Raw genomic sequence first — 16,091 nt, 5'->3', positions numbered from 1 at the left:
GAGCAATGGGAGATGAATTGTGGGCATCGCTCTGACAAAATGTCCTGGGGGATGCTGTGGAGGTGAACTACATGTTGGAGAACCAGGTCTGCAATCTCAGTGTCTGATGGAAGTTTGGAGAGAGCGATGAAGTGGACTGCCTTGGAGAACTGATCCATTGTCATCATGATCACTGTGGCCCCATCGGAATGTGGCAAACCTGTGATGAAATCTATGGCAATGTGGGACCATGGGCATCGAGGGATAGGCAGGAACCCAGAGGTCTGCTGGAATTGGACTGGGCACATTGAGGGCAGGCAGTGACGAACTGAAGTGCATCTGTGATCATGGTGAGCCACCAGAACTGGCGTCACAGGAGGTCAAGAGTCCATCATGCACCTGGATGACCAAAAAGGGTGAGGAGTGGACGCACTGGAGTGCCTCAGGGTACACTGTCGCCAGTGCGCACATGCAGCTGTCAGGTGTGTTTCCCGGAGCAGCCTTGTGCTGCAGGGCCTGACAGATCTGGTTCTCAAGGTCCCAGATGATCAGGGCGAGGAGCTGGCAGGATGGAATGATGGGCTGAGGGTCGGTCTCCATTTCCACTGGGTCAAACTGTCATGATGGGGCATCCACCTTAGTGCACTATTAGAGCCAGGTCAGTAGAAGACGGTGAAGCTGAATTGCTCAAAGAAGACGGCCCAGCGAGCTCAACATGGGTCAAGTTGGTGGATCTGTTGAATGGATATGAGATCCTGGTGGTCAGTCCAGATCAGGAAGGGCTCAGTGTTTCCCATCAGCCAACTCACCATTTCTCCAAGGCCCACTTAAAGGTGAGTGAATGAAGCCGTGCTGTAGCACTTTGATGTAGTCACTCATGGCTTGTGTCCCAGGAGGGGAGAACAGATGACTTCAGGGAGGGATGGTGCTGGGGAGGAGGTCAATCGCCCAGTCACGTGGTCTGTGTGACAGCATGGTCTGGCTTACCTTTTACCGAAGGTGATGGCTATATCGTGGTATTCCTGCGGGAATTCGGTGAGGTCAAGGATTTCCTCTGTCTCCATGGATTAACGGGGTGAATTCCTCTGAGGGTGCAGGCAGGTGGTCCAGCTGGAGGGTCCCCAACTCAGCAAGGGACTGGGAGGAGATTACCAGATAGAAGGTTCCTTCTCTCTACCTGGTGGTGCTGGTTCTTGAACAGAGTGAACATTTGATGTGTGGGTGATCGCCTACTCTGCAATAAACACACAAGTTGTTTCTCCACTGACAGTCCCACTCTTGGGGGGTTAAGGGAGCTCTCCCTAACTGCATGGGTTCCAGGGGTGTTGCTGATGAGGGTCCTTCAGCCTGAAATAGTCCTGGGAACCGGGGTTTTGGCTGACAATTGAGGGTCTTTCCATAAGACGCTTGTCAATATGGAGAGCTAGGATGATGAGGTTTTCGAGGTCGGTGAGCATCTCCCAGGTAGACAGCTTGTCTGAGAGGCCATGATGGTAATGGGCCAGCAGTACTTCCATATTCCAGCTGCACTCTGCGAGAGGGCCCGAAATTCCATGGTGTAAACCACCACAGAGCATAAGCCTTGATGTAGGTGAAATATCTGATCCACTGCCTCGTTTCCACGTCTCGGGTGGTCAAAATCCTGATGCATCCTTATAATTTCAGGAAATGTGGAAGAGGCCTGACCCATACACAGGGCAGCGGAGATGGTTTATCGGTGAGCAATCTCTTTCATAAAAAAAACTTCAAAATAAGAAGCCACGAGGGGCCACAAGGCAAGAGAGAACAGATACTTGACAAGGTAACTGAAGGCTAGGAGCAACTGGTTGAGAATGGCTGGTTTGATGAGTGAACAACGGACTGCGGATGAGAGGTGGGTTTAAATAGGCTGCAGGTGATGAGTTGGAAATGAGTGACTCCTGTTAGATGGATGGAGACTGTGACTGTGGTGGGGGTGGGGGGTACCAGCCTGTGCCGGACTGACAGTTTTTTTGATTTGATCTAATAATTTCTCTTTCATATCATTTTATAAGTTATTTCCTCTGTCTCAAACGCTTTATTCATTTTAAGTACTTTTGTACCTTTTATTCAATTTGGACTTTAATCTCTTGGCTTCGTTCCTTCCTTTGTAGGACCCCATTTGCTGATTTCTTTTTAGAATCAATCCCTCTAATTCAAAAACCTTCTAATATGTTATAAAATGCTGGCATATAAATATACTCAACATATTACAACCTTTCAAATACTTAAGCATTTCCAAATATTTACCACTGCTCCTCTGACTACTTGAAAAATATTTATTTCCTGTTTACCTTCCCTGATCTATTGTCTCCATTTTATTATTATGGTCTTTGTATTATTTATGTCATTGTCAATTATTAAATTAAATCTTCTTATGTTGTGATCATTATTGCTTTCATGTTCCCCATACACTTCTCCTATCTCCTCTGTTTAATTCTCTATTATTAGAGCAATAGTGATTCCTTACTTGTTGGGCTACTTATACATTGGTTAAGAAGCCCTGAAGACATTGTAAAAGTTCTTGTTTATTTTCCTATATTCCTATTTTTTCTTAGCACTTTATTTGAGGTTGTTTGCCTACATAGTTCTTCCTTCTGAGTTTAGAGAGTTTGTATAAAACCCATAATAGAATCACTTCTTGGACTTTATTCCAAATCTACTTGTTTCTGTTTTCATTTTAATATTAATTTTGGCCTTCAGTTTAAACTGTTGGTTGTTATTGCTAACTATGAAGTTGGCAGTGAGGGGACCTGGATACAAGGCGACTAAATGTTAAATGCAAAGCTCAAACAGCAACTTGGAGAGCAAAGCCAGAGCCTCCCACTGCCCCTTCGCACCCAGTACATCAGCTGGCTGAGCTGAACCATGCAGGCTCCAAGAGTCCCAGGTTAGATTCCCACTGAGTGTTAGCCAGAGCAGGGCAGAGACCCTGGCTCATACTTGCAGCTCGAAGAACACAAATGAGGAGGGACTGACACAGCAGGGAACTGCACCCAGGAGTGGAGGGGACCACAGAGGCACATACTTATTAAAAGATTTAAAAATTGCAGCTGTGCATTACTGCAGGCTCACAGAGGAACAATTACAAGAAATCTAAGCCATCAATTAAAATAATAAAATTTGTGTTTTTGTAAAAAGAGACAGGCAGTTCAATACACTGTTAAGCCTTGTGCTGAATTAAAGAATACGTTTTGGAAGCAAGAACATTCAGTATTAACTAATAATCCTTAAAAATCAAATTCAAAATAACATGATTTTAATACCTACTGTTTTCATGTTATGAAGAGCTGATCTTGTCAAACTCACAGCTGTGGAGAATTGCACTGGGATTTGCATTGCCCATTATGTGCTTTTCTATTTAATAGTGTCCTGTGGCCATAGGGCAGTTAGTCAGCTGCAGTCCAAACCCATTTGCAGTTAAATGGCCCTGTCCTAACAGACAGGGGTCACAACCCCATATTTCTGTCCCAACATAACATCATCTGCTTCCCAAAGGATTTGGCTCCAACTGCAAACAAACACTTCACAATGTAGAAAGGGCAAGAACCCTTTTAAGCAACTCCAAAAGGTTATTTGATGCACTGTTTTTTTAAAAAATAGAAATCCTGCTGCCTAAATTCACCCGAAATGAACCTTTATATTTACTCGTACAGTGGAAGGCTTTGACTGTCCATTGGCATTGCAGGGTTTTTGTTTTGTGGAATGAAGGTTATATATAGACAGGCCAGACCAGACAGGGACAGCACATTGTTTTCCTGAAAGAAGAATATTTGGGTTTTTATGCAACCCAGCAGATTCAAGGTCACTATGACTAAGAGCAGCATTCTCAGATTTAAACTGAATATAAATTCTGAGAGTCTCTGGATAATTAACCCAGTAATGTGCACCTTACACAATGCCTCTCCTTTCCCTGCCAGTGGTAGAGGGACGGCGTTTGCTGCTGAACTTGGAATGGCCCTGTGCAGTAGACCTTGCCTTTGGGGTCAGGGATCCATGGAGGCCAATAACAAGATACTGGCAGGCTGCTTGAGCCACCAGCCAGGTTGTAGTATTCTGCCTCAGCAGTCCATGAAGTAAAAGCCTTTTTAAAAATTTTAAACATCTTACAGGGAAGAAAATAAAGATCAGCACACTAAACAATGGGTTTCCTCTGGGTACCTTGGTTTCCTTCCACAGCTCAGAGCCATCTGGGTCGGTAGGCTGATTGGCTACTGTGAATTGCCTCCAGCGTGCAGGCAATGGGTAGAACCTGGAGGGGTTGGTGGGAACGTAGGGAGGTTAGTGTAAATATAGGTGCTTAGTGGTTGGCGTGGACTCAGTGGGCTGGAGAGCCTGTTTCCTTTCTGTGATGTACAGAGAGATTACTGAAGAATTAACTAGGGAGCTGTGAAGGTATTCACTTCAGAATGCTGAAAGGGGCGATGAAGGCGTGATGGTTAATATAGTTGCTTGAGTTAATTCTGTTCATATTCTGTACATTATTCCCTTTAAGTCTGTCGAATTTTGTTCTCAGTACAATGAAATATTTACACAGATAAGATAGACAGACACCGTGTGTAATACTACCATCACTTCTTATCTGGACAGTGTGAATGTGCACCCATTATTGCATAATATTACAGTAATTCTTGCACTACCATCTTATCAGTCTGAACTTGTAAATCTTGTAAATGTTGTCATATTTGACTTGTAAATCTTGTACTGCTTATTTTTAAGGTAACTTGTTTTTGTTATTCTTTCTAATTCTTTTCTAATATTTGTAAATTTGCGCACTTGTAATGCTACTGAGACACCGTAATTTCTTTTGGTATCAATAAAGTATTTATCTATCTATCTAAGGACTATTCATTGAATGTAGAGAGCAGTGGGGTGAAAAATGATGTCCAGGGTATCCTTTATCTTGCCGTGTCCAGGAGAAGTCTCACCTGCCCTGTCCAGGAAGAGAGGGTTTGAAAGCAGAGGTGGGAAATAGGTGAGATATGGTAAACTCTGGGTGGAAGCCATGGCTCAGGAGGAATGAAGCACTTCAGGTGCACCTGTATGGAAAGTCTTATGATCAGAACAGATACAACAGAGATGGATGGACTGGGAGAATGGAATGAGACAGGGTCAAGTATGATCGCGGTAGCCATGAGAGACTATGGGCAAGTATCTGTATTCGTCAATTCATCCTTTACAGTTTCTGCCATCTTTAATGAGCTTCCACCACCAGGCACAGCATCTCCTTTCAGCATTTCCAAAGCACTGCTCCCTCCACATTTCCAGGTCTGCTCTTCCACCTCCACCAACCACTCCTCCTCCCTCCCCTCACTGCACTTCCCCAAGCTATTCAAGCGATGCAACACTTTCCCCTTCACCTTCCCTTCCACCATCCAGGGAGTCCGAACAGTCTTTCCAGGCAAAGCCGTTCTTGCATTTCTTCCAGTCATGTGTACTGCATTCAGTATTCATCGTGTGGCCTCCTCTACACTGAAGAAACCAAACATAGATTGGGGGATCACTTTATAAAACGGGGGCAGTCCACAGGGGCAACCGTTACCTACCACTGTAATTCTCCATCCCACTCTCACTCTGACCACTCATGGCCTCCTGAAATTTCCAACAAAGCCCAATATAGCTTGAGGAAGTGCACCTCGTCTTCTGTCAGGGCATGTTGCAGCCTTTTGGACATATTAAATTCAATAACTTCAAGTAACTTGCTTTCTTTGCTTCTATCAGGTGTGGCCTGACTGCGGTGGGACGTTGATCTGTAATGCTGGCTCTGTATTTTTCTCACCATCAGCAACACTGAAGTTTCCTACTCTCCACAGTCCCTGTCTTTGTGTTCGTGCCCTCATTTCATTCACATCTACATTCCTTTGTTTATGCTTTCATCAACCTTTTAACTACATCTACAGATTCAAAACCCTCACACTAGTACGAGTGAGAAATATTTTAAGCGTTGGTTAGATCTGACACAGGATCCAAGACCCCACAAATTTCGAAAAGAATTGTGGGGCTGCAGATATGAAGGAAAGGGTAAGTTACTCAATTATTTCAATTTAATTTAATGGTTTTATTTATTAATAGGTAATATTGGGTGATTTTCATTAACTTTACTTTTAAATATCTAATTTCTCACTAACAAAGTAAGCTTCTTCCTCCTTTTCCATTTTAGGAAGTGTCTCAACAGCTTATTTCAAAATCATTTGCCTCACTTAGAGACATAACTAGAAACGACTGCTTATTTATGAACTAAAACTCAGGAGTTTGATATAATTACTGAACATAATATTGATGTTAGATTAGCATGCAATGCTACAGTCTAAAGGTTCCTAATATGCATATCATTGCATGAAAAAGACTTAGAAATGACACCATGTCTTGGAAATGACTTGTGCTTAATATTTGCACATGACCTGTAGCTTAAAAAGACAGTTTGTATCGCACAGAGTACACACACACACACACACACTTGTATGTTAAGTTGGAGGTTGCACAAACAATAGTTTAAACTATTTATAATTTATGTGCAAGCTTTAATTTGAAGTGATCAATTGCGAATTGCACATGTTTAACAAGCTGAAAATGATTTTGCGATTTGCACGTGCAGGCTACATGGATTGCAAACTGATGTACTGACTATAGTCTAGAAGCGGCTGATGGACATGTTTGCAATGAAGAAGCTTATGTAGAAATGAAAACCATCACTTCCGAGATATCTAGCGCTTAATATGACATTTTGCAATTTACACAAATGACCATTTGTGATTTGCACAAGCAAGAAAGATTAGTGTAATTTAAGTTGACTGCAATTTACGTACATACTCTACAGCTTAAAATGATGGATTTCAATTTGCACACGTGATCTATAAGCATAAATGATGGACTGCAAGTTACATTAATAAATGATAGCTTAAGACGATAAATTACAATGCACTACAAGATTAAAATGTCTTTTTGCAATTTATATTCATGAAAATCATGTACATCTGTAGCTTAAGTCAACCATTTGTGACTTACAATCTTTAAGCTCAAAACAACTATTTGCAGTTTAAATGAGTAATCTATAATTTAAATTACTTTGTAATCTACAGATGCAAATCTAGTTATTCTCCCAAGATCACTTTGGTCTATCTGCATCAAGCATTTATTACTCTATTATTTTTCTCTTTCTGTGCAAACTGTTTAAGTTAGCATTTATAGGAATATTAGAGCTATGCAACTTGGGGGAACAGAAAATTCCTTTGGGTAGCATCTACAAACTGTGAAGACACCACTTGTATCTTGGTATTTTTCTCCTGCTTAGCCTGTCAAAAGAGCCCTGGGGAACTCCCTCTTCACTATCATCTCCTGTATACTAATACCTGTCCTGATCCTTTGATCTCAGATTACTGGTTACATCAGCTCTCCTCCAGTTGTCTTCCTGAGCTTGAGACTCTGGAAGGCATTTTCACAACAGCTTCTCTAGACTATATCAGTGATGAACCAGGAAACAGCCGGATTCACTCATTAATGACTAACAGCAGACTCACAATACTTACAAAGTCATCTATCTCTTCAATTTGGTAGACAATGATAGTCAAGTATTTGTTTTATTTCGTTTCATCCTCTTTCTCTCTCTGATAGATTTAGAGAAACTGCTCAAACTTACAAGAGTGAGATATGATTTCTGAAAAGTTATCTTACCAAATGAAATGTAAATAAAGGTCCATTAACCCCTCCCCAAGAGTTGTCAATCAAGCAATATCAGACAGAACCTCTGTGATTATAGTGGTTGGATTACATTCAGGAAATGCTGGAAATACTTGGCAGGTCATGCTGCATCTGTGGAGAGAGAATCTGTTAATGTTTCATGGTTGATGGCCTTTTGTCAAATGAAAGATCATCAGATTGAGGTGTTTGCTCTTGTGTTAACCTGTGGTATGTGGTTTTGCTGGGGTAGGGGTTCTTTCCCCTCTATCTCTCTCCTTTGCAGGGGATATTGACCTGAAAGTATTGACTCTGTTCCTTTCCCTGCAGACACAGCCTGACTTGCAGAGTGTTTCCAGCATAGCTCCTACTTGCTGACATTGTAAATTCAAGATTAATTCACAAAAAGTTCCAGAATCATTATAACCAAACCTAATCCTCTCAGGCAGACAGTAGAGGGAGGACTACATTTGGTTATAATTATCCTGGCACTTTTTGTGAATTAATCTTGAAGTTACAATGTCAGTAAGTAAGACCTGTCTTGATACAGCATCAGTCATGACCTCCTGATGTCCCCAAGTGCTTTCTAGCTAATAGAGTTTTTGAGGTCCTGCCACTGTTGTGATGTAGGAATAACAAGCCTCTACACTATAAGTGCTTTCTGTCACAGGCACAACAGTCCTGATTTAATAATCAATGTTATGTGTACCTGTTGTGTGTGCTGAGTCAGATACTGTGAAAGAACTCCGTTGTAGGGCCATGGCCTGGACTAGACTTGGCCGAAGACCTTTACAGTCAGCATGGGTGATCGATGATCCGGGAGAGCTGGAAACTGCACCGAGGGAGGACGCTCCTATTCACAAAACCAGTTTCTAATTCTGATTCTGATTACATCCAAAAGCATTGCAGAGGTGCAGCTGTCGAGGGCTTTCCCAGTGGCTCTACAGCCTTGGATGCAGGGAGTTGTCCATCCACCCAAACCTCCCTTTCAGGTGACTCAAGGGGCGGGGTTGTCAGGCCACTGCCTTAGATATCAGCCACTGCTCTGTGTGGTGCCTCTACCAATATACCTTGAGAAGGATTGACATGAAGAGCTGTGATACCCATAGAGGTGCCATGCTCACCCTGAGCATCTCCAAGCAGATCCTTGTGACCCAGTCACCAGCCCCCCTGGGCTTAGCCCATTCCAGGCTGACATGGTAATGGTGGTTGTGGAAACACCGAGAGCTGAACTGGGAACTGCTATCTCCACCGCTCTGCAGTAGTGTCCACTGGCCATTGTTCTATGCCAGAGTACAGCAACATGCTGGGATCTTTTGGATCTTCTGTGGTCAAACAACAAGCATCCATACAAAAGATTGGACACCTTGTTGTGTGAGATAATTTTTTGGTGACAAGATGAAGACGTTTGCAGTGTAATTGTCCAAGTAGGTAAGTACGGAGGAAAGCTTTAGTTTGCAAAAGAGATCAGAAGCATTTTATTATCACTGACATATGTCATGACATTTGTTGTTTGTGGCAGCAGGACAGTGCAATACCAAGTGGAAGTTAAAATTCAAAGTAAATGTATTGTCAAAGTACGTATACCTTCCTGAGATGCATTTCATGGCAGGCATTCACAGAAAAGAAACAATAGAGTTTACATAAAGCTACATAAGCAGACAAAGTGACAACAACTGATGTGCAAAGACAGACAAACTGTGCAAATGGAAATAAATCTGAGAATGTGAGTTATAAAGAGTCCTTGAAATTAAGTCAAAGTTGTGGAATCAGTGCACAGTAGTGGTGAATGAAGTTATCCATGCCGGTTTAAGGGCCTTATGCTTGTAGGGTAGTAACTATTTCTGAAGCTTCTGTACCTCCTTCCCAATGGTAATGGCGAGAAGATGGTATGGCCTGGATGATGGGGGTCTTTGATATATTTCTTTCAATCATGCAAAATGCAGGGTAATGCATTTAAGCTGGTGCAACAAGGCAAGAGAATGTCCCCTTGAATGCAAGGAATATTGAGTGGCGTGGAGGAATGAAGGGGCCTTGGGGTGCAAGTTCACAGATCGTGAAAGATAGCAGGGCAAGTCAATAAGGTGGTTTAGAAAGGCATATCAAAGGTTTTCCTTCATTAATTGAAGGAGGTGATGCTGGACCTGAATGCTGCCTACAGTTCTTGTCACAATACTACAGGAAGGATTTGATTGTACTGGAGAGGGTGCTGGGTAGGCCTGTGAAGATGTTGCCAAAAGTAGAAAGTCGTAGCCATGAAGGAAGGTTGATTGATTCCTGAGCAAAGGAGACAGTGGAGATTTAGTTGAGGTGTATAACATTGTGAAGGGCTGGGTATTTTGAATAAGAAGCAGTTGAAATCCTTTGCTGAAAGGTCAAGAACAAAGAGATATAAAGTTATTGCTAGAAGGATTCGAGGGGAGGTGAAGTGTTTCCTTCGGAGGGTGGTGTGGAACTCACTGCCTGAATGGGTTGTTCAAGCAGAAACTCACACTTAGAGGACTGGTTGTACACGTGATCTGCAGGGATTACAGACCCATTGTGGGGCAGAGATGGCTAAACCGCCCCCTCCTGTGTAAGAGATTTTCTGCATGATTCTATGACGTACCTCTGTTGGGATAATTTCTTTCTCGTTTCCTTCTAGTTGTGATCCTCCTGCACAACCCTTGGCACAGTTTCCGCCTCAGACTCCAGAATGAGAATATCTTCTGCTCCATGAAAGTCGGCCCTACTTAGCCACAGCCTGAATGCTACGGCATTGCTACTGAACTGCATGATTGTTTGGGTCACTTCATCAGTTACCATTCCCAAAATATTTCAAACTTAAAAAAAAGGCAAAGGAAAAATCCTGATGTGACACGTTTATATGATTTCTTGCCTTGCAAAATTATTGTTGGATTGAGAGTCTAGGAATCACAACGCAACATATCTTAGGATAGAAATTGTGATGTGAAATTTTAAGAATAGACAAGAAATTACCTTTTCTGACAGTTCATGAACTCTCAGTGGCAAATTACTGTTTCATAATAGGCTGAACAGCCTCTGACTGTGCTGTAACCATTCTAAGATTTTCCATAATTCTACAGTTCATTTTCTGGATCAGTGCTTCTGTCATGCATTAAGCATGAGAAATTACTGCTTCAGATATTTTCCAAACTACAGAGCAGTTGTTGTTGCTCCTGATCATTTATGAACTGCAAATTGCTTCTATTATTTTATAAACTATAGTCTGAAAATTGATGTTCTTGATATTTTATATATTTTAAGCAAAAATACTGTTTTTGATATTTTCTGGTTGCTGAAATTACTGCTTCTGACCAGCAACATTATCTCTGTTTCGTTCTACAAAGAGGCAGCCTGATTCGCAGAGTATTTGCAACAATTTCTGTTCTGGTTTCAGATTTCCAGCATCTGCAGATGTTTTTTTCTTGCTTCTGGTGTTCTATCAATAAAAAGAATGGAAATGACTGCTTCTGGTCATTTATGATGTGCATACAATAAATATTAAATTACTATTACTGTAGATCTTTGTGGATGTACATGTGAAATCAGTGCTTCTGGTACATTTTGTGGACTATTGTCTGGAAATTAATGCTCTGGACATTTTGTGGATGAGCACTTCAGATAGCTTATGAAGTATATCTGCCATTTTCTGAACTTAATAGTATTTTATAGACCATATCATATAACTCTTTTGGATATTTTATGGACTGCAGTCTGGACATTACTGCTTCAAATGATTTTGTATCACAGACTGGTATTCACTGCACCTGATATCATGCACAATTTATTTATTTTTAATATATATTTCTTATTGTAATTTAGAGTGTTTTATTATTATGTATTGTACTGATACAAAACAACAAATTTCATGACATATGCCAGTGATATTAAACTTGATTCTGATTCTGGATCAAAAACTGGAAAATTATGTTTTTTTAATTTTATGGACAAAAGAGTGGAGATGAATGCTTTCAGTACCTTATGGACTTTAGATTGCAAATATTTTATGGACTAACAATAAATTACTGCTTCTGCTGAAAGGAAAATGGCTCCTTTTGAATATTTTATCGACTGGAGATATGACTGTTACATTCTTTGTGCAATAGGAAAATTTCTGATGTTTTCTAGACGATATTATAGAAAGTATTCATTCTAGTACTTTGAGGCAGAAATCACTGTATCTATGATTTATCGAGATTTTATGCAGGAAATTGGTGCTCTTGAGGTATGGATAAAGACCCGCACTAATGCCACTAATATTTTAAAGACTCAAATCAGGACCCTAATTCTGACATTGTTTCTGACAATTCCTGGATTACCGCCTGGAAATTCCAGCTTTTTATAATTAATGGAGCAAACTAAATAGAAATAACTTATGAAATGTTTAGGGCTGAAATTGGAAACTTCTGTTATTTTATTGACTAAATATTGAAAAGTGGTGCTTCTAATATTTTTTAAATTAGAGATCGGAAGTTACAGCCACTAATATTGTTTGGACTATGGTGGGGAATTTGCAACTTCTGATACCTAATGGATAATAAGAAGGAAATTGCTTTTTCAGATATCTTCTGTAATATAGTCTGGAAATTTGCTGTTTCTGGTCTAAGCATTGACCAGAAATTTCTGCTTCTGGTGTGTAATTAACTGTAGACTGGAGAGGACAGCTGATATTTTATGGGCTAAAATTCAAGTTCCTGCTGCTCATATTTTAAGGATCCTTGGCTGTAAATAACTGCATGTGACACTTTGTGGATGATAGACTGGAATGATAGACTGGAATTAACTGCTCCTGATACTTCCTGGATAATTGACAGCAGTTTACTGTCTCTGATATTCTATGCTTTAGAGTGAACATTATGTCTACCAATGTTTTACCAACCACAGAATGGAAATTAATGTTTTTAATGCCTCTAGCATTTTATGAACAGTGGACTGGAATTTACTGAATTGAGCAACTCATGGGCAAAGGATGGGAAATTATTGTTTCTGGGGCTCGAAGGGCTACAGATTACTAATTACTGCCTCTGATATTTTATGTGCTATAGATTGAGTGATACATTGAAATATGTTACAGACTCCAGACTGAAAATAAGAGCTTCTCATCTCTTCTTGACTGTAGGCTGACTCAAGAGGGTTATGTCATATTGGCAGAAGGGGTGATGTCGCTTAAACATCATGTAATAAATTGTAATCTTTAAGTGTGCCTGCTGCTATATCGAAAGCCTGAAATATCTCTCTCCAGGTGACAACAACCTCCTGGTTGCTTCAAACTGTGCTGACACTGCAAGGGCTATAAATTAGTATATAATTGCTCCTGATATTGTATGGATTTGGGAATTACAGCTTCAGTCCATGGAATATCATAAATTTGGATATATTTGTATTTTGTGGACTGTAGCCTGGAAATGACTGCTTCTGACGTTTTACGGTCTATGAACTGGGGATTACTGCTACAGATTTTTCTGATCTATGGGAGGACATTAATGCTTTTAATACTTTATTGGAAATTACTGTTTTATATAGATAGATATTTTATTGATCCCAAAGGAAATTACAGTGTTACAGTAGCTTTACAAGTGCACAGATATACAAATATTAAAATATTAGAAGAGAAGTAAGAGAGAATGAAAAATAAATTACCTCAAACAGTCTGACAGGAGGATGTCATCACTTCTGGGGCTATAAGTTGGCTCATTATGGAGCCTGATGGCCGAGGGTAAGAATGACCTCATATAGCGCTCTTTGGAGCAGCACAATTGTCCAGTCTATTACTAAAAGTGCTTAGGTGGCATACAGAGGCTGAGAGACATTGTCCATAATTGCCAGGATTTTCCACAGGGTCCTTTGTTCTACCACAATTTCCAGCATGTCCAGTTTGACTCCTATACCAGAGCCAGCCTGTCTAATCAGTTTATTGAGCCTGTTGGCATCACCCATGTTGATGCCATTGCCCCAGCACACCACCGCACAGAAGATTGTAGTGCCGGTGAGTGATTATTTCATGGATATTACACCTTCAATTATAATAATTAAAGATAAGAAACTGGAAACTACTACATATAAACAGAAAAGTGACACCCCAACATTTTGTGGAAGTCTAGATTGCAAACTATTTCTGCTACTTTATGGACTATAAGCAGAAAATTACCACTGCCTAAAAGGCAAAACTACCTCCAACAGCTGGAAATCTTCTGATTGCTGTTAGTGTAAGAGTGGAAGTTTCTGTTGCTGATATCATATGGACTATCAAGTTGAAATGACGGTTTCTGATTTTTACACAAGTTGTAATCTAGGAGTTACAGATTGAACAATTTCATGGACAACCAACAGGAAATCACTACCTTTGAACAAACTAACTAGCAAATTGTTGTTACTGATATTTTAGTGATCATGAACTGGAAATCATTCCTGGTATGGACTATGGGTGAGAAATTATTGCTTCTGATAATATAATTGCAGAAATCTGCAAGTCACTGCTATTGTTCACCGGTATTGTTTGACTATAAAGAGGAAATTACTCCTGATATTTTGTGTATTATAATCTAGAAATGACCACCACTGAACCACGGTGTAGAAATGAATGGCTCATACATTTCCATTTATGAAATGACTTCCGGATCATTTTTGATGTTGTATCTTTCAAAGTAATAAATAGCGCAAATATAAATTATAATCCAATTACATAGGTTAATAATAGTTCTATCAGTAGATACATTTATTGTTAATCTTCATTGAGGCATTAAAATCGTTAAGTTTGGTGTTAGTTTTTTTTAATTGTATTAGTAATATCCATGTAGGCTTTAGTATTTGCATCAATAATAGTGATATTAGTTCCTTTTCCATATATTCTCTTTTATTTAGGTTTTCTGTTATGATCTCCAGTCGCTGTTGTATCAGTTATAACGTCTGATTTATTTCTATTCTCTGTAACACAGACTTTATTGCTAATTATACAGCAACTTCGAGTGGAATATTTGGAATATTACAATGTGACCTGGAGACTGACTGCGTGTATGTTAACCTGAGATCCCTATCATGTAAGCCGATGTTTTGAGTTAGTTACCCGTGGAAACAGATAAGGGATTGGCCCAAATGTCGCTCCATCAAAATTGCAGCGTGTAGTGCAGTTTGAACCAACCAGGAGGTTGTTGTCACCTGGAGAGAGACATTTCAGACTTTCGATACAGCAGACGCACTTAAAGATTACAATTTATTACATGATGTTTCAGCGCCCCACCCCCTCCGCCAGTGTGGCATTGCCCCTTTGAGTCATCGATAGAATTTTCGCCCAGAGTTTGAGATGGGACGGGGTACTCACGTTCAGCGGCCATGGTAATGACAGTTTCTGTCGTGGCGTGATACTCGTCATCTTCCAGAGCAGGCTCTTTGGCTGAGCAGTCATCTCCTTGGATGTCATAGCGGTCCAGCAGTTGTTGCAATGGGGGAGCTTTCGGCAGGAGCTGATTGACAATGTCGCGGCTGATGTTGGGGGCTTGCTTCAGGCGCAGTTTGCTCAGGATTTGGGACTTGATGGATTCCAACCTCAGTGCTTTGCTGTGCTCCCTCCATAAACAAGCGGAACATTCTTGACTCTCAGCTTCCGCATGGTCTGAGACGCTCTCTTCTGCCCCCAAATCCTTCTCCAAGGCTGGCTCGCTGCTGCCTGTCAGTCCCAGAGAGATCAGGAGGCAAAGCAAAACGTGTAGTACTTGCATGGTCTGCTGGCGTGTGAGTGTGTGTGTGCGTGTGTGTGAGTGTGTGTGTGCGTGTGTGTGAGTGTGTGTGTGCGTGTGAGTGTGTGTATGTGTGCGCGCGCGGCGCGCCCTGTTGAGAATGAGGAGACGTGCTGGATCCCAGATTGCAGCCGGGACTGAGGAGAGGGCAATGGGTGAGTGACACGCTGGTGTATCATAACTGATCAACTGGGTCGCCCCTTTTTATATTATAACTTTGACCAGAACTATTGCGTAGTAAAAATCCGGGATTGGCTAAACAGCCAAAGGGGTTTTTGGCTGCCAAGATGGGAGAGAGAGAAAAAGATTAAGATGTTGCATATGTCAGTTCTAGTTCTGATTTGCAGGTTTCCCTCTCTGCCTGCAACTCCTTGTAGAGCTGCTCCGGGATATCATTCCTTGTATTTGTACTCGTTCTTTCTCCCATTCAGTGGACACAGTTTGGACTATCCTGTCCATTTAGACACGCTAATACTTTCATTCACTAACCTTATTTCAATTAACAAACCGTTTGTTTCCTAAACTTTTTTAAGTTTATCGTTGTTAGACAGAAATCACCAGCCGTGCTTCTGTGTTTAATTCTCATGATTTATTTCCATATCTTAGATCTTTTGTGTGTGTTACTGTTCTTTGTATTGTTTATATAAATGTTTGCTTCGCTTTTAAACCAATTAGGATCGACGG

At 40.9% G+C, this 16,091-nt stretch overlaps 1 protein-coding gene across 1 annotated transcript in view; it reads right to left on the bottom strand.

The window, feature by feature from the left end:
* LOC134340540 (growth/differentiation factor 11-like) overlaps positions 1-15,389 on the bottom strand; it is a 29,898-nt gene extending 14,509 nt beyond the window's left edge. The window contains exon 1 of the mRNA XM_063037901.1: positions 14,993-15,389. Coding sequence (XP_062893971.1) covers positions 14,993-15,389 — 397 coding nt within the window. The remainder of the gene's footprint in view (positions 1-14,992) is intronic.
* Between the last annotated feature and the right edge of the window lie 702 nt (positions 15,390-16,091).

The sequence above is a fragment of the Mobula hypostoma genome, chromosome X1, assembly GCF_963921235.1.
Source record: "Mobula hypostoma chromosome X1, sMobHyp1.1, whole genome shotgun sequence".
Lineage (NCBI taxonomy): Eukaryota > Metazoa > Chordata > Chondrichthyes > Myliobatiformes > Myliobatidae > Mobula > Mobula hypostoma.
The sequence above is the reverse complement of the archived record's forward strand: the minus strand, read 5'-3'. Positions and strand labels throughout refer to the sequence as shown.